General features: G+C 41.5%; 1 protein-coding gene across 1 annotated transcript in view; it reads right to left on the reverse strand.

The window, feature by feature from the left end:
• The window catches only part of ALOX5 (arachidonate 5-lipoxygenase), a 128,889-nt gene that overhangs the window by 9,389 nt on the left and 99,641 nt on the right, over positions 1 to 19,859 (reverse strand). The window contains exons 10-13 of the mRNA XM_073685699.1: positions 16,022 to 16,200; positions 10,006 to 10,127; positions 3,386 to 3,486; positions 1,596 to 1,766 (exon numbers count right to left, since the gene is read on the reverse strand). Coding sequence (XP_073541800.1) covers positions 1,596 to 1,766; positions 3,386 to 3,486; positions 10,006 to 10,127; positions 16,022 to 16,200 — 573 coding nt within the window. The remainder of the gene's footprint in view (positions 1 to 1,595; positions 1,767 to 3,385; positions 3,487 to 10,005; positions 10,128 to 16,021; positions 16,201 to 19,859) is intronic.

Consider the following 19,859-nt stretch of genomic DNA (forward strand, 5'->3'; position numbering starts at 1 on the left):
TCTTTGTTCTGCAGCTGTATGATCCATTATATAAAAGATTTAGTAATAAAACATTGCCTTGTATTAATACATTTTGAAGTAAAACTAATTTTTATACTAAAGAGAGGCCTACAACTTTTTAAAGGCAAGCTGTCAGTAAGATTAGCACCCCCAAACGACATGTATTGACATGCAAGACTTTTGCTATGTAAATCCATCCAGACCTTTATATCTGCTATCTGTTGCTGCATTTCCTAGAAACCAGAGTTTTTATTCATATGCAAATGAGGCATTAAGATCTCTGGGCATGACATAACACTTCACAAGCCTCTGCCTCCTGAGATTTTTTCCCCTCCTAACACCAACTCAATTGAAAGCCCCCTTTGTGTGTGAGGCCAACTGCAAGGCAACGAAATCAGACAGTGAGCTATCAATCAATTTAAAGAGGATAGTGCTCTTAGCGAAACAACCTCAGGAGGCGGAGGCAGAGGGTAGGGAAGTGTTCTGTCACACACAAAGTGTAGTATCTGCGTCTCTGCCCCCTGACAGGCTCTCCTGCTCTGCTGCCGGCGCGCGCAGCTTCCCGGGCACTGTGCTTAAGGCTTAAGGAATCACCGGCCAATGGCCGGAGGACCTCTCATATAAAAGGCACCTGCTCCAAAATGGAGGTGCCCGTGCAAGGTTGTAGCTTTGAGTTCTAAATTCTGCTTCAGCCCTCAGGTCCCGCTGCCAGCCTGACTACCAGTCCAGTCCGCCAGCCTGGCTACCAGTCCAGTCCGCCAGCCTGACTACCAGTCCACCAGCCTGGCTACCAGTCCAGTCCGCCAGCCTGACTACCAGTCCAGTCCGCCAGCTTGTCTATCAGTCCAGTCCACCAGCCTGACTACCAGTCCAGTCCGCCAGTCTGATTACCAGTCCAGCCCGCCTGCCTGACTACCAGTCTCCGCCAGCCAAGTGTACTCTCCAGCCCGACGGTCTGCCTATGATCCAAACCCGCCAGTCTGTCTATGGGACTGGCTTGCCTGCCTACCCAGAGAACGTACTAGTTACCTGCCGTGCCTATCAGTCAGCCTATCTGGAGGCTCCTGTCAGTTACCTGCCGTGCCTACCCGGAGGCTCCTGCCAGTTACCCATGGGAGTCACCTGTTCTCATACAAGGATAGGCCCAGAGTAGCACCTGGTCCCTCTGCTCGGTCCTTCACTGGTTCATGGAGTCAATTGAGCCGCCGTGCGACCTTGGTCAGTCCGAGTTGATACCTAGTTACACCCCTCTGGTCCCTCCTTGCACCGCAGCACAGAGGTTCCACCACCCGGATCCGTAACACAAAGCACTTAATGCCTAATTGGCATATGAAATAAAGGGCCAATTTCTCAGAAATACAGCAGCAGATAGAAGATATAAAAGTGTTGCTGAATTTAGCTTTCAAAGACCTGCATGCCCATATATTTGGTTTGGAGGAGGGATCGAGGTTGATCTTACTGATCAAGGAGGAGGGAGGGGAGGTTGATCTTACTGACAGATTGCCGTTAAAGCTGTCAAAGGTAGAAAACTTTAAACAAATCAAATAGATACCTGAAGGACATATGCCGAATCTTCTGATTACTGACTTGCTTACCTCATTATCTTGAAACTGACTCAAAGCCCATACAGCTCCAAGATGCCAGCATGATCGACCTCTGTCAGGTAAGCTTTCAATGATATATTGTATTGTAACATCTTCTTTCTTTGTTGGTGGAGGGCATCGCATGGTTGGAGGAGCATTTGGGATCCATGAACACCAATCGTACTGTGGGGAACAACATTGTAATATATTAGGTAAGAGAGGACAAGACATTGTTTATGCTTAATAGATTGTATACATTTATTATTAATCTATACAGATACATTACAAATGTTCTTATTAGAAATATCCTATGCACAGCTATGTTCCTCCATGGTTACAGACTACAAATCAACTCTGTGAGGTCATTCTACCGTTCTTTTATCCTATACTTAGAGTATCAGTCAGTGGACAACACCTGTTCGTGTTATGGATTTCCTTGTTCTCATGGGAATCTGCACATTGCAGATTCAGACTGAAGGTAGCAAAACGCCAAAGAAGCACATATGGAAACAAGGGGTAAAGAAACATATGTGAAACAAACCAAATTATGTGTTAAACTTTAGATTTCTCAAAGTACCCCCCTTTTAATTTGATGACAACTTTACATTCATTCAAGCAGCTTCATCAGGTAGTCACATTGAATGGCTTTCACTAAGTACAAACCAGATGGGATGGCATGTAGTTGAAGAATGCCATGGCAGCCATACTGTGGTAAGTGTGCCTTGAATTTGAAATAAATCACAAACAGTGTCACCAGCAAAGCACCCCACGCCATGATACATCCACCTCCATGCTTCATAATGGGCACCACACAATTAGGACCCATCCACTCACCTTTTCTTTGTCTCACAAAAACATGACAGTTGGTGTCAAAAATGTAACATTTTCATTCATCACATCGCAGGACAGATTTATACTGATCTAAGGTCCAGTCCTTGTGTTGCTCAGCCCAAACAATTCTCTTCTCCTTGTTTGCGATACTCAGCAGTGGCTTCTTTGCAGGTTAACCATAAAGCCCTGCTTGTTACAGTCTCCTTTGATAGTTGATGCTAAGATGTGTCTGCTATTCTATCTCTGTGCATCATTTATGAGGGCTGTTATTTGAGGTGCTGTCATTTTGTAGTTTTTGTGCCTGGTAACTGATGAACTTATCCTTTCATCATGGTGATTGATGGTTTTAATGACTGCATTTGAGGATGCCCTCAAGGTTCTAGCAATTTTCTGGATTAACTGACCTTCATGACTTAAAGTAATGGATTTTTGTCTCCTGATGAAGCTGCTTTAGAGAATGCCAAAGTTGTGTAAAGCAGTCATCACAATTAAATAGGGTACTTTGAGGAATCTAAAGTTTAATACATTTTCTGGTTTGTTTTTCATATATTTTTTTGCTTACTGTTTCCATGTATGTTTCTTTGTGGTTTGCTGCCTTCAGTCTGAATCTACAATGTGCAATATCCAAAAAGAACAAAGAAAACCATTGCATGGACAGGTGTGTCCAAGCTTTAGACCTGACTCTACTTTCATGAACACTTAATAAGATATTTTTTCTACTAATTGCAAATGAAAGTAGTTTGAACGTTTTGTAGATTCTCATAAAATGAATAAATACTCTGATGGCCACGTGGAACCTTTTTACTTACTTCATATTAAAGTGAATCCCATAATTAATAATTGTCATATTTATTCCAACAGAACCCAGTCTACCAATCCCACCACAAAAAAACAACTCCTGCTTGTTTCTTACCCAGCTGACCACCAGATGTACTTATATTATCTTGTCATCACAATTATTACAGACTAACCTGTCCAAAGTTCACAGCGGCATGCTGCCCAGACGCATTGAAGATGACAAGGGTGAGGTATTCCACTAATTTCTCTTTGGTCTTGAGAGTTTTGGGAAAACCTATAAAAAACAATTTGTTAATTATCTATCTATCTATCTATCTATCTATCTATCTATCTATCTATCTATCTATCTATCTATCTACAGTTGGGCTCAGAGAATATAAATGATAACAAAAAACCTTTTTCTCCACTCATGGCTATTGGTTGGGTGAAGCCATTTATTGTCAAACTACTGTGTTTTCTCTTTTTAAATCTTAATGACAACCAAAAACATCCAAATGACCCTGATCAAAAGTTCACATACCCTAGTGATTGTGGTCTGATAACATGCACAGAATTTTACACAAATGGGTTTGAATGGCTACTAAAGGTAACATCCTCACCTGTGACCTGTATGCTTGTAACCAGTGTGTGTGCATAAAAGCTGAGTGAGTTTCTGGGATCCAGACAGACTCTTGCATCTTTCATCCAGCCACTGACGTTTCTGGATTGTGAGTCATGGGGAAAGCAAAAGAATTGTCAATGGATCTACGGGAAAAGGTAGTTGAACTGTATAACACAGGAAAGGGATACAAAAAGATATCCAAGGAATTGATAATGCCATTCAGCAGTGTTCAAATTGTGTTGTGATTAACAAATAGAAAATCAGGGGCTCTGTAAAAACCAAACCACGGTCAGGTAGACCAACAAAAATTTCGGCCACAACTGCCAGGAAAAATGTTCGGGATGCAAAGAAAAACCCACAAATAACATCAGCTGAAATTCAGGACTCTCTGAAAACTAGCGGTGTGGCTGTTTCAAGATGCACAATAAGGAGGCACTTGAAGAAAAATGGGCTGCATGGTCGAGTCGCCAGAAGAAAGCCATTACTGTGCAAATGCCACAAAGTATCTCGCCTACAATAAGCCAAACAGCACAGAGACAAGCCTCAAAACTTCTGGAACAAGGTAATTTGGAGTGATAAGACCAAAATTGAACTTTTTGGCCACAACCATAAACGTTACATTTGAAGAGAGGTCAACAAGGCCTATGATGAAAGGAACACCATTCCTGCAGTAAAGCACAGAGGTTGATCGCTGATGTTTTGGGGATGTATGAGCTTCAAAGGCACAGGAAACTTGGTAAAAGTTGAAGGAAAGATGAATGCAGCACGTTATCAGCAAATACTAGAGGCACATTTGCACTCATCAGCCCAGAAGCTGCGCATGGGATGTACTTGGACGTTCCAACATGACAACGATCCAAAACACAAGGCCAAGTCGACCTGTCATTGGCTACAGCAGAACAAAGTGAAGGTTCTGGAGTGGCCATCTCAGTCTCCTGACCTCAATATCATTGAGCCACTCTGGGGAGATCTCAAGCGCTCAGTTCATGCTAGACAGCCCAGGAATTTACAGGAACTGGAGGCTTTTTGTCAAGAAGAATGGGCAGCTTTACCATCTGAGAAAATAACCTTATCCACAACTACCACAAAAGACTTCAAGCTGTCATTGATGTTAGAGGGGACAATACATGGTATTAAGAACTGGGGTATGTGAACTTTAGATCAAGGTCATTTGGATGTTTTTGGTTGTCATTAAGATTTAAAAAGAGAAAACACAGTAGTTGGACAATAAATGGCTTCACCCAACCAATAACCATGAGTGGAGAAAAAGATTTTTTTGTTATCATTCATATTCTCTGAAACAAGGCCAAGAAAGCAAAAATTCTGCCGGGGTATGTAAACTTTTGAGCACAACTGTATCTATCTACCAACTATCTATCCTGTCTGTCTATCTATCCTACCTATTCTGCTTTATTTATGCATTTAATATTTTAAATCTGCCAAAAAAATGTGCCATAATCAAGATGAGATTACAGAGGTTGGGGAATAGGAGTAAAAGGTGCAACTGTCCAGAGTTCTCAACCACCTAGAGACATTCTCTACTCACATCCTTCATTGCTGACCATAAGTAAACAATACTGTAGTCAACAATCTGTTAACTTTTGTGTTTCACAGTAAGGGTATGTGCACACGGTCGGTATTGGCAGCACTTTGAATGCAGTATACTTTATGCAGCGTCCAAAGCGCTGCACGCAGGTGAATCCATATGTGTTCATTGAACCATGCGGATTCACCGCATCCTATACATTGCACTGTATAATTTCTCTTGCTAGAGACTAGCGACTCTGAAAGAGAAATTGACATGCTGCGGTCTGTGAAGACGCGCCACATGTCCGTGTCCGCGGGTGATCCACAGGAGCACAGAGACGCATAGTGGGCATGGGATTTCTGGAAATTCCATCCACTATGCTGTAACACCTGGCCGCAAGTGCGCTGCATCCAATCCGCAGCAATTACTGATCGTGTGCACATACCCTCAATTGGAAGTGGCTCTTTGGCCTTTGTCATGCTTAAATGGGGTGGTCTAAAATAAAAACTTATATCACACCTATCTGATCACAGGGAGATCTGCTGTGTTGTACACGTACATTGCTGCTACATTATTTCTTTGTTAGACTGAGTTATATTATGAATTATATGAACGCACATTAAAAAATGGCTGCTTTCTTCCAGAAACAGCACCATACCTTGTTCACAGGTTGTGTGCGGTACTGCAGCTCAGTCCTATTAAAATGAAAGATGCTGAAATGCAATATGAGACAAAACCAGTGTACAGGTATGAAGCTGTTTCTGATAGACAGCAACCTTTGAATACTCTTGAAAGGCAAGAACAGTAGGTAAAAGGGGTAAAGGTATAAGGGTGCCAAAAAAAAAACGACACGACAAAAGGATGATTAGGCAGGCTGGCTATAGCATGGCGTTAATGATATTAAGGATGTAAGTTCAGTCCCTGTATGGACAGAGTTCTTTCATACCTATGGTACTTACTTTCTGCAGATGCATTGGTGAAAATTAAGGGAAGTTTGTTGGTATTTTTAGCTTTTATTGAGAAGCATTTGCAGCTAAAAATGGAAGAATGGGTATTGATTTCAAAAAGGTAGAAGATTGAGCATCAGGCTACGTTCCCACGATGAGTATTTGTGAGTTTTTGATGCTGAAGATTTTCGGCAGCATTTCTTCAATTATAACTTACTTGCATTTTTTTCATTTAATTTTTAAGTGCGTATTTTACATGCATTTTTATTGCATTTTTTTGCTGTGGTGTCTGTGTCTTTTTGGTATGTCATGTTTTAACTAAAACTGCCTTGCTTTTGATATGTTTTTATTATATTTCTACTATGGAAACGTACTTATAAGGCATATGTATTTTTTATCTGCAGATTCTCGTCATGTCATTCAAGTCTATGGGGAAATCTGTAAATAAAACGCATATTTGCCACAAGCGAAATTGACGTTGTACATTTAAAAAACGCACCTCAGGTCAGTTTACACTTCGTAAAACAAAAGCACAGTGGGCATGAGATTTCTGTAAATCCCATTCACTTTGCTGGAATTGTAATATGCTGTACTTTTTGCACAGTGAAAATGCACAGCTCCAAAAACTCACCAAATAAATGTTTAAATGTTCTTAATTTGTTTAGTGTTATGATTGTGGAAAGGTCAGAGCAGTATTACATGCATCATAATGTAACTATAAGGGTGAGTCAGTATAACGGAGCATAAAAGGGGATTCCGTTTTATCTAAACAAAGCTTTGTCAGTGGATACAACTTTGCAGCCAATTCATTAAGGTGTTTACTGCAGAATTCCGGTGTAAAACACCGTCATAAGTTGCAATATTTTTGTGCAACTCCGAAGTTGCGTAAAGATATTGCGATGCTTCGCGTTTTCAGGCCAGTCTTGGCAAGGTATGCCAATATGGACAGGACGTGTTTACATGAAAACTGGAATGACAATAAGCGCAAAAGGGTCTTATCTGGATTACAAAGGAAAGAGTAAAATCAGATAGTAAGCAAACTTGGAGATGAAAGAGGATATAAAACCCCTGCTGTCGAGGTGATCATACCTCTTCATCCGGACAAACCACAATGATAGCTATCATTGTGGTTTGTCCTGCTGAAAAGGTATGATCACCTCGAAAAGCATTGACAAATAAAAATGCTTCCATACCGCATTTGGTATCCTATTGTATATTGGATCTTCGGCAGTGAGGGTTTTATATCCACTTTCATCTCCAAGTTTGCTTAATATGGGCAAGAGGTTTCATAACTATGGCCACCAGTCAAATACATGAAAAGTTACTCCACCTTAGTGGTGTAATTTATTCCAGAAATGTACTCAAGTCACTGACAGCAGCACATTTCTTGCAGAGACACACGCCAGTTAAAAGGTGTACCTAATTCAAGTCGCGTTATCCTCTTAATGAATTAGGCACATCGTACTCGAGCGAGTCCGTTAATCAGTGGATAACTAGAATCCAGAAATTTGGACCTGGCTCCCCCCCATTTGCCCCCGTATGTTGGTCAGATGTATGGGCCCTTCTAGCGTTCTAAATCCTATAAGGATATATGAGTTGCCCCCATCCCCCATTATGTAGTAATGTCCCCCATCCTGACCCTATCCTGGTATATATGACTTCCATCCTAGTTTATATGTTCCCCATCCTGGTACACATATATATTTTCTCCACCCTGGAATATATGTTCCCCATTCTGGTATATATGACCTCCATCCTGGGATATACAGGTGCATCTCACTAAATTAGAATATCATCAAAAAGTTAATTTATTTCAGTTCTTCAATACAAAAAGTGAAACTCATATTATATAGAGTCATTACAAACAGAGTGATCTATTTCAAGTGTTTATTTCTGTTAATGTTGATGATTATGGCTTACAGCCAATGAAAACACAAAAGTCATTATCTCAGTAACTTACAATAATTAACAACTAACACCTGCAAAGGCTTCCTAAGCATTTAAAAAGGTCCCTTAGTCTGTTTCAGTAGGCTCCACAATCATGGGGAAGACTGCTGACTTGACAGATGTCCAGAAGGCAGTCATTGACACACTCCACAAGGTCCCAGAGTTCCAATTTTCATTTGGAAATCAAGGTCCCAGAGTCTGGAGGAAGAGTGGAGAGGCACACATTCCAAGCTGCTTGAGGTCTAGTGTGAAGTTTCCACAATCAGTGATGGTTTGAGGAGCTGTGTCATAATAATAATAATAATTTCAATTTATCCAGTGCCAACATATTCCGCTGCACTTTACAATTAAGTGGGGACATGTACAGACAATAAATTCAATACAAGGTAAGACATATACAAATATGACCCCAAGGCAGCGGGCGTGCTGCTTGGGAGTTATGGTTGAACCCTCCAAGGTAATTTCGTTCATCTGCTGGTGTAGGTCCACTGTGTTTTATTAAGACCAAACTCAGAGCAGCCGTCTACCAGGAAAGTTTAGAGCACTTCATGCTTCCCTCAGCCGACAAGCTTTTTTGGAGATGGAAATGTCATTCTCCAGCAGGACTTGGCACCTGTCCACACTACCAAAAGTACCAATACCTGGTTTAAAAACAACAGTATCACTGTGCTTGATTGGCCGCAAACTCTCCTGACCTTAACCTCATAGAGAATTTATGGTGTATTGTTAAGAGGAAGATGAGAGACGCCAGACCCAACAATGCAGACGAGCTGAAGGCTGCTATCAAAGCCACCTGGGCTTCCATAACACCTCAGCAGTGCCACAGGCTGATCGCCTCCATGCCACGCCGCATTGATGCAGTAATTGATGCAAAAGGAGCCCCGACCAAGTATTGAGGGCATTTACTGAACATACATTTCAGTAGGCCAACATTTTGGATTTAAAACACATTTTTCAAGCTGTTGTTATAAAGTATTCTAATTTACTGAGATAATGACTTTTGTGTTTTCATTGGCTGTAAGCCATAATCATCAACATTAGCAGAAATAAACACTTGAAATAGATCACTCTGTTTGTGAAACAACACAACAGAAAAAAAACAGAAAAAAAGGCAAATTCACACAAAACTCCAGAAATGGGCCAGACAAAATTGTTGGCACCTTTCCAAAATGGTGGGTAAACAACTTTGTTTCTAGCATGGGAACTTATAAGTTAATGTCCTTATTCAAACAAAGCAATTTCTGCAGAAAATACACACAGAAACATGTGGATATAGTGCAGATCTGTGTGTAAGATAAGAATAGAACACTATATTCAACTTTCTGTCTCATGTGACGATACGTCATCATAGGAGACTTACAGTGCGTTACAGTACTGCACAATGCTGGACACAGTAATCTGAAGTGAGATAAACTGCAGCACTCATCTGCGGTCACTGAATAATGTAAGGAGCTGCTTTGTTCTGCTCCGTATATTCCTGACATCCAACCACTGCCGGAGCATATATCAGCTGATCAGCGGAGGAGGCGGGGGTTAGACACCCACCAATCTCATATTGATGACCAATCGTATGGATAAACCACCAATAAGTATGTCCTGGACAACTCCTTTAAGCGTCTGCTAAAGGCTTTTCTACTATGAAAGTTGAATTATTAAGGAATGGGTATATTATGTATCACAGTTTCACTGTTACAAGTAATACGATTTGTAAAGTTGTCATAATCTTATTGATGTTACGGACGGTGTAAAGAAAAGTATTAACGATCTTACCAGAGGTTTCATTGTCTCGAAGGCCAAAAACAAATACATCTTTTACAAAAGCTTGAAGCTCACTGTCTTCACAAACTGCTTTGTCGCTTTCATAATAAATGTTCACTACATCTTCCACAAAACTGTAAGAACATAAAGTTATGTTTATTACAAACGCATGTCCAAAGTCATTTATTACTCTAATTGTAAGCCAAACGTTCATCAGTTTGTATTCATATGATGTGTCCACTTTTATCCTAGATTGATGTCCCCAGGGCCATCAGTATCTTTCAACTATTTAACTATTCAAAGGCCTTTATAGAGCACCACGGTGGCTGAGTGGTTAGCACTGTTGCTTTTGCAGTGCTGGGGTCCTAGGTTCTAAGCCCACCAAGGACAACATCTGCAAAGTGTTTTGTGTTTTCTCTATGCAAGGTGTGTGTGTGGGTTTCCTTCGTGTATTCCAGTTTTCTCCCACACTTAATTTACATTCTAAATAAATTAAATTTAGACACTAAAACTTGTGTTTTACTCATTGAAATCCTGGGTATTTGTATGCAAGAGTCCAGTGGGTCGTCCTAGTCAGTGATTGACAGTCTTCCCTGTATGACTGTGCATGCAAAAGTAGATGTCAGTCACTAATAGGACCGCCCACTGGACTCATACATACAAACATCAAGGATTTCAATGAATAAAATACAAGTTAAATACTGAATATTTTCCACCAAACCGAAATATTATTCTTTCAGTTTCTACTTTGGACTGCATGTGCAACGTGACAAGTTTCCTTTAAAACATTCCTATTTATTTTGTTCACATTATCTTAGTTCAGTGAAATACAACTGGAATTTTTAGATTAGCCTCAGAAAATGTCTCTAATCCTGAAAACTTGATTGCCAGTTGTTAGAATAAATATCAGATGAGTCTCGATTTGGTTCTCGACAACCCTCTTGATCATCCCCGTCCCTTTTATTGTTTATCAGGCACAGTGGCATCGCTTTATTAGTGTCTGTGCCTGGTATTATATATCAGAATAGTTTAGATCAGCTGAAGGGAATGGGAATGGGCTACGATGCCAGACACAGCCACAGCCAAAAGAATGATGCTGTGCCAAGTAGACATGTAAGGAGGGTGAATGTTATACTCCCCCTTATGCAAAATGAGTCTTTTTAAGAATATTGTTTAGTAATATTTTGCCACCATTCTTATATGTATATATATATACAGCTCTGGCAAAAATTAAGAGACCACTGCAAAATTTTCATTTTCTCTGATTTTTCTCTTTATAGGTATACTTTTGAGTAAAATGTATATTGTTGTTTTATTCTATAGACTACTGACAACATGTCTCCGAAATTCAAAGCTAAAAATTTTGTATTTATTTGCAGCAAATGAGAAATCGTCAAAATGATAAAAAAGAAACCGTGCTTTCAGACCTCAAATAATGCAAAGAAAACAAGTTCTTATTCATTTAGAATCAACAATACTCATGTTCTAACTCAGGAAGAGTTCAGAAATCAATATTTGGTGGAATAATCATGATTTTTAATCACAGCTTTCATGCGTCTTGGCATGCTTTCCACCAGTCTTTCACACTGCTTTTGGGTGACCTTATGCCACTCCTGGCACAAAAATGTAAGCAGTTCTATTTTGTTTGATGGCTTGTGACTATCCATCTTCCTCTTGATTACATTCCAGAGGTTTTCAATGGGGTTCAGGTCTGGAGATTGGGCTGTCCATGACAGAGTCTTGATGTGGTGCTCCTTCATCCACAAATTGATCGACCTAGCTGTGTGGCATGGGGCATTGTGCTGCTGGAAAAAACAGTCCTCAGAGTTGGGGAGCATTGCCTGAGAAGAAGGAAGCAAGTGTTTTTCAAGGATAACCTTGTATGCGGCGCCGTGATTCATACCGCCTTCGCAAAGATTAACCTGCCCAATTCCAGCCTTGCTGAAGGATCCCCAGATCATCACCGATCCTCCACCAAATTTCACAGTGGGTGCAAGACACTGTGGCTTGTATGCCTCTCCAGGTTTCCGTCTAACCATTAGACGACCAGGTGTTGGGCAAAGCTGAAAATTAGACTCATCAGAGAAGATTACCTTACTCCAGTCCTCTATGGTCCAATCCTTATGGTCTTTGGCAAGCTTCAGCCTGGCTCTCCTTTGCTTCTCATTGATGAAAGGCTTTTTTCTAGCTTTACATGACTTGAGGCCTGCCTCTAGGAGTCAGCTACGAACTGTTCTTGCCGTGCACTTCACCCCAGCTGCCATTTGCCATTCCTTTTGTAGGTCACTTGATGTCATCCTGTGGTTGCTGAGTGACATTCGAATAAGATGACGGTCATCCCGGTCAGTGGAGAGTCGCTTTCGCCCTCTGCTGGTCTGTAGCTTTGTTGTCCCCAATGTCTGCTGCTTGACCTTGTTGTAATGGACTGCCGTCTTCGAAATTTTAAGGATGGAGGCAACATGACGCTCACTGTATCCCTCTGCTAGTAAAGCCGGAATTGAGCCCTTTTCCTCACTCAAGACTTTTCTTTTCAACTCCTTTGGCATGGGTAAAAGTTATTTTTTCATTCAAATTACTTTTGGGCTATTCCTAGCACTTGTTTTGCCATCCAGCTTGTCCTATTGCAAGAGGATTGTGAAGACCACAGCAGTGTTTTTTATACTTTCCCTCGTTACATAAGATTTGATTCAGGTGATCACCTAATCAGAAGCACATTAAGTAGAATGAGGTGGACTTTGGTTGGAATTCAACTGACACTGGAATGGAATGGCTGTCAGACATGTAGAGAAAACTGTGCAGTGGTCTCTTAATTTTTGCCAGAGCTGTATATGCCATTTAAATAATATGTATATAAAAGACATGATTCATCAAGCTGTTTTAACTAGAATTCTGGTGTAAAATACTTTGAAGTGAAGTGTCACAACATTTGTGCGCAATTCAAAATTGCACAGAAATATTGTGACTTTTGACTTTTTTACAGCTCTGCCCACGTTTATAAAAATAAGTAAAACTGGGGCGTCATGCAACGTGGCCAATAATTCATCATAACATATGCCACAAAAGTGGCTTAAATTATGCCAGAAATATACTCCAGTCCCTGACTGCAATAATATTTCTGGGGGTGGCGCTCACCAGTTGAAAAATGCACCAAATTCATTAAAAGGCGTACGTCTCTTAAAGAATTTGGTGCATCTTACTCCAGTGCACAGTTCATCGAGACTGGCATACAAAATGCCAGTCTTGATTAATCAAGCCAATAGTGTATATACTTTCCTGCACTGTCTAACTGTTTCCTGGCTACTAGCTTGCAGGAGGATGTTCTAGGATAAGTGTAGGTCTAAGACAAGCCTGATGCAGATGTAGATCTGAGCGTTGCGGCTCTAAAACACTATGCTGGCTTATCGTTCTTGCGTTCTCTACAATAGAGCCATTGATGGAATTATCTGGCAGCGACTTTTCTCCCCTATGAAAAATGTTCAGATTCCAGAGAAGGATCTCTTTCCTAACATCATCTCTTGAGGGAGAGTAAGGAGGTCCCCATGCACCAATGCATATTAGATGATTAATGAGTTCAGACGACTTTTCATTTTGTACAACCCAATGAAACCCTGTAAAGGGTAAACATACTTTCAAATAATATTTCAGAATAAACTGTCCTGTGTGTATATGAGGAATAACACTATTTCTGACCATTAACTGACCTGTCACCTGCATTTTTACCAGTTTCTCCTCCTGCAATGTATCCTTTAGGCCGGATTCATATATATATGTTTTGCGGTCTAAGTTTGGATCACAACACACTGAATTTCTCCTAACTTGAACTTAATTACCTCATTTATGCCTATGAGGCTGTTAAATTTGGGACAGGAAATTTTTGACTAGTCCAAGCATTGCGGTCCATACTCTGCAAAACACAGCTCTATTTTGCAATTGATCATAGACTGGTGGGAGAAGACCAGCTGCTATGATCTCTCTTATATATTGCACAGCACACAGAGGTAGATTCATGTTCTTCATTCCTCAATTAGCACACAGAGAGAAGCAGCAGTATTATGGAGGAAATTTTACAACAGTACTGAGAAGTTTTCATGTGAATCAAGATATGATATGAGGTAAAAGACTTGTTAGAAAGCTCAACACAATCCTCCTGTGTCTCCCTTTGCTTGTTTCCTCACTTTGCTCCTCATACCTCCTCTTTCTTCTCCTCTTGATAGAATATAATGGGCTGTGTAACCTGACACCTCACTGTTCTGACAGCGCTTTTTTCTTTGACCAAGAGGAATTTGACATGCTTTTTCAGAATAGATGATAATTTTAGGAGGTGGGGGAAGAGAAACGAGTGTCTGATAAGTGGAGAAAGAGCAGATTTCTCTGATAAGATATACAGTATTAAGATTTTTATATTCGCCTGTATTATTGAGTTATGGAAAGTTTGTTGAAATACAGTTCTAATTTAAGCTTGCCTTGTTGCATGGTGTGCCTTGAGGAAGGAGATACACAGGATGCAGCAAAAAAAGGAAGAATTGCTATTGTGGTTGTGCAACTTAGTAAAAATACAGTTACGTCAGCAATTCTTATTCTATGTGTTTACCACAGAGAAGACGTGCACTTGGCAAATATAAAAACAAAGTCAAACATTTTTCCCAGTTAATGTATTATCTTTGGGAGAATATTATCTTTTATTACTTTAGAAGTGCAGTCATTCTTGGATGTCATCAGACTACTAACTAAAGGAAATAATATTGATATAATAGGTTAAAAAGATAAACATTGGAAGTCCTAGCTAGTTTTAGTAGTTTGTTGTTTGTCATCACCTTTTTTGTCAGCCATTAAAAGGTATCAAGTGCTGAGGATTCAAATTTTTTATCAACGTAAATTTCCAGGAATTATAAATCATCATAGAGGAACATCATCCAAATGAAGTTATCTTACTCAAACCTTGCTTCCTCTATTGTACTTAGAATGAATAGAAAAACATTGTAGCTGGAAAATGTAACATAGCTCTATAGTAGAAAACCTCTCTTTCTATAGTGATACCTACAGTTCGCTTCCCTGTTACAAGAATACTAAAAAATACCAACATCTCCAAGTAAACCACAATTTCCAGCCTATTGTTGACTTATGGGTTTTTCTAATAAACAGTATAATTTTACATTTGTGGTTAAGATTTTATTTAATTATCTTGCTTTTTTATTTTAAGTAATCATATGAGATATTTTGAGGAAAAATGTTGTATTGTAAACTATAATCTATACTACTGTAGTATATTGCACAGTGTCTGTTTAGTCATCTTATAAGAGATGATCAGTAGGTGTGACCTGTGTCAGACTACCATCATTCAGATATTGATGTCATACACTATGGATAGTTCATCAAAATGTGAGTTGTGGGCAGCCACTTGAAAGATCCTGGAACCCAACATGTAGTAAGGTAGGTTTTACTCAACTGTCTCAGCTCAAGCGCCGGCCCTTGCTTCCTTCTTGTATGGCAGGCCCTGTATTTGTTATATCTGTTACTGTTCTTGGCGCTGTTCACATCTCAGTGTTTGCTATTAAGGTAATGCATCTCTTCAAGCAAGTTTCCAGTTTAAACCGCATCTCTGCAAGCAAGTTTGCCAATACTATCCTACAGTTAGCCATTTCCTTACAAGTTCCTGTTTGCATTTATCTCTATTAACAATATCTCTGCAAGCAAGTTAGTAGTTTGCCTGCTAATCTATTATTATGATGTTGTGATTTATTATCGGGTTATTAGGCTTATAAACAATGTACTTTTTAAATTTGTTTTCTTAGTATTCACGTGGTTAGCAAAGCGTACCAACATTTTGGTTACATTTTTGAATAAGTTGTGGGTTGTGAAATGTACTGCACTTGCAGTCAGTTGTGGTTGGATTATCTTGTAAACCGTTTAATACTTCTACTGGTTAACAGTGTGTCCAAGCTATGCAAATGTACCTAAACCAGATGAACATGCTTTAGCACACTGATGGAAAGAATAATGGACAGTCAGACAAACTAAATTTTCTTACACAAGTGTTGCTTCCCAGATTTTCATTCCATCATCTCTGTAGAAATAATAGGGAATTTCCTCTTTGTTATCCATGCCCCGCAACTTGATTGCTTCTGGAAAGCAAAGACTCTCATATGTAAACTGCTTCATGGCTCTTAGGACCAGTTCCACGTGTCCTCCTCCTCCAGTTGCATTGGCCTACAACATAATTTACACTGGAATAAAATGAATTTTGCTATTTACCACTGCTGAGTGTTATTGCCTGTAAAGGTATCCAAGCAACTCATACTAAAACTGCAGTTACTAGGTAAGGAAAAATCTGCTGTTGTGGCACCTAGACCTGCTGATCCTATTGTTTCTTTGAGATAAGTGGCTACATATGCTGTAAATCTCATCTGCATCCATAAAAATGTATTGCAGAAATTGGCACATCTTTTACTTAAACTGGAAATAATAGCTGTTACATGATGACAGTGATCTTATATTTATGGTCATCTACAGCAAGTGAAATAAGTATTGAACAAGTCACCGATTTTCAAAGTAAATGTATTTCTAAAGGTGCTATTGACATGAAATTCTCACCAGATGTCGGTAACAACTAGTGATGAGCGAACGTGCTCGCCACTATTCAGTACTCACCCGAACATCACGGTGCTCGACAAGCTCGGCGAGTATTTCTGGGTTGCTCGGGCGTGAACTCAGGTCCCCACCCTTCATGTTTGCCGCTCTTTAGAGAGCCAATGAACATGCAGGGATTGCTTGCCATGCACTGTAATGCCGTAGCCATGTTGGTTGTGGGCATTACAGTGGTTGGCTGGCCGCACAGATATAAGACCTGGTGCCGCTATGCTTGTCACAGTCTACCCCGGAATCAGACAGAGTAGGGACAGCTGCTGCTGAGTCAGGGAGAGATTTGCTTGCTTATAGTTAGTATAGGTATTCCACAACATATATATATATATCCATCTGAACTAACAGTCCTTCTGAGGGCTAATCCAGCTGCATATATTCAGTGGTGATAGCAGGAATTAGGCAGGAAGGCAGTGTATGTGGCAGACTGCAGTGCATATAGTGAAAGAGGGTCCATTGAACGTCCTGTCTGCTACTGCTATTCTGACATATATTTGTATACATAGCCCCATATATCAGGGGACAGGGACAATTTTTTTTTTTTAATCCTGATTATTTGCTTAAAAAGCAATACAGAGTACACATTTTTTCTGCTCCATTTACTTGTTAACGCTGCAGAATACAACCAGATCTTTTCCATATTACAGCGATAAAAATCCAGAAATTTGAACTGAACGTGGAAAATATTGACTTACATTTTCATTTTATTGCAGTGTATCGGTCAAGCTATTCACACTAAGTCTCTGAGAAGAATAGTATTACAAAACTACAGGCCTGCTCTTTAAAACCGTGGTTCTCTGTCAGACGTATCTCACATATAACGGTGTTCCAAAATCAGCCATTTCTGCCTTCCATTTCGTTGCAGTGTGTCGGTCAAGCTATTCACACTAGGTCTCTGAAGAATAGTATTAGTAAATTACAGGCCTGCTATTTAAAACCGTGGTTCTCTGTCAGACGTATCACATATAACTGTTCCAAAATCAGCCATTTCTAGTGAAGATGGAAAATATTGTCCTCCATTTAAAATGGGCAAGGTGCGTGGCAAGGGACAGGGAAGTGGACATGATGGTGATGGTGCATGCAGAGGCCGTGGACAAGCTGAAATTGTGCCACAACAAACACCCACATCTTGTTGCCCGACCTTCCTGTCCCAATTGCTAGGGGACCGCAGCACACCACTATTGAACCCAGAGCAATGTCAAAAGGTTGTTGGTGGGATAGCAGATAATGCTTCCAGTTTCCACTTTGCTACCACCAATACTACCCTGTCTTCCACACGGTCAAGTCTTAGTAGCCGTGAGTCTGGACCGCATATTGCTCACCCTGATCCTCCTTCCTCCCACCATGCCGAGTGCCCAGAGACAACTGATCCCACACTTGGAGTGGAAGTCCGAAGTGGAAGACGAGGTGTTAGATGATATAGTAACTGACCCAACCTGGCAGGGGGACTTGCAGAGCGAGTACAGCAGAACACAGGGGGGAGGGAGGCGTAGCACCACAACAGGCAGGAAGAAGCAGTGTGGTGGCCACAGACACCAGGTGGGAAAGCATTCCCCATAACACCAACATGACAGAAGTTGCCAGAACAACTGTTAGGTCTTCCCGAGTCTGGTTGTTTTTTAAAGACTCTGCAGATAACCCCAAAAAGGCCAATTGCATCACCTGCCAGGCCAGCATCAGCAGTGTTAGCAAAACTAGCAGCCTGACCACCACCAGCATGATAAGGCACATGGCAGCAAAGCACCCTACTAAGTGGGCCGAACCCCAGGGTCCAACAACAGTGTCTGCGGGTGACACCACTGCTTCTTCTGCTGTTCTGCGTGCACGCCAATCCCCTGTCCATGGCGCATGCGAAGATGCCTCCTGCCCTGCATGTGTCGTTGCACACTCTTGCCTAGCACCATCAGCAAACACGTCCACGTCCTTGTCCCAGCGCAGTGTTCTGTTGTCCCTACCCCAGTCCTTGGAACGCAAGCGCAAATACGCAGGCAATGCCCCAGAGACCACACTACTAAATTAACACATTTTATGACTGCTTGCACTCGAAATGTTGCCTTTTAGGCTCGTGGAGACGGAAGCTTTCCGCAACTTGATGGCGGCCGTCCCTCGATATTCAGTCCTCAGCCGCCACTATTTCTCCCGGTGTGCCGTCCCCGCATTACACGAGCACGCGTCCCACGACATTGGCCATGCCCTCAACAAAGCAGTTACTGGGAAAGTCCCCATAACCACGGACACGTGAACAAGTGCTTGTGGGCAGGGACGGTACATCTCGCTGATGGCACACTGGGTTAATATAGTGGAAGCCGAGACCCAGTCGGACCTTGGGACGGAATACGTCCTCGGGACCCTGTGGACTGCGGGCTCTGGGTCAATCAGGGTTGCCCCCACATTCTAAAGCTCCTGCACCTCTTCCTCTTCAGCCTCCATCTCCAAAATGACCACACCAGTCAGAAGCTGGAAGCACTGCAGCACTGCCTCGGCCAAGCGGCAACAGGCTGTGCTGAAGCTAATATGCTTAGGTGACAAACTGTACATCGCTGAAGAGTTGTGGACAGTTCTGAAAGAGCAGGCAAATCTGTGGCTGACACCGCTGACACCCTACAGCTTGGCATGGTCGTTTGTGACAATGGCCGACACCTGGTGGCGGCTCTGAAGCGAGGCGAGCTCACACATGCCTGGCCCATGTGCTTAACCTCGTGGTTCAGCGGTTTCTCAAAACCTACCCAGATCTGTCGCATCTGCTTGTCAAATTACGCCGTGTGTGTGCCCATTTTAGAAAGTCAGCTACAGCTTCTGCCACTCTTGCCGTGCTTCCGCAGCGTTTGCAGCTTCCAGCTCACTGACAGGTGTGCGATGTCCCCACACATTGGAACTCTACATTGCAGATGTTGGGAAGGATTTGTGAGCAGAAGAGGGCAGTTGTTGACTCCTAGCATCAACAAGGCCGTTGGCATTCAGGTCAGACTCCACACATAAGACCTCAGGAGTGGACATGGATGTCCGACATCTGTACCATACTCCAAAATTTTGAGGAGTCCACCAAGATGGTGAGCGGTGATGATGCCATAATTAGCTTCTCTGTCTTCTGAAACGCTCTCTGCTGACAATTAAAGAGGATGCATTGCAGCCGGAGCATGATGAGATGGAGTAAGGAACCATACAGGGTGATTCCACACAACCCAGCCTCATCTCATCCCAACATGGACTGGGTGACAATGAGGAAG

The sequence above is a fragment of the Phyllobates terribilis genome, unplaced genomic scaffold, assembly GCF_046119375.1.
Source record: "Phyllobates terribilis strain yellow unplaced genomic scaffold, ASM4611937v1 Scaffold_5__5_contigs__length_657084704, whole genome shotgun sequence".
NCBI classification, from domain to species: Eukaryota; Metazoa; Chordata; class Amphibia; order Anura; family Dendrobatidae; genus Phyllobates; species Phyllobates terribilis.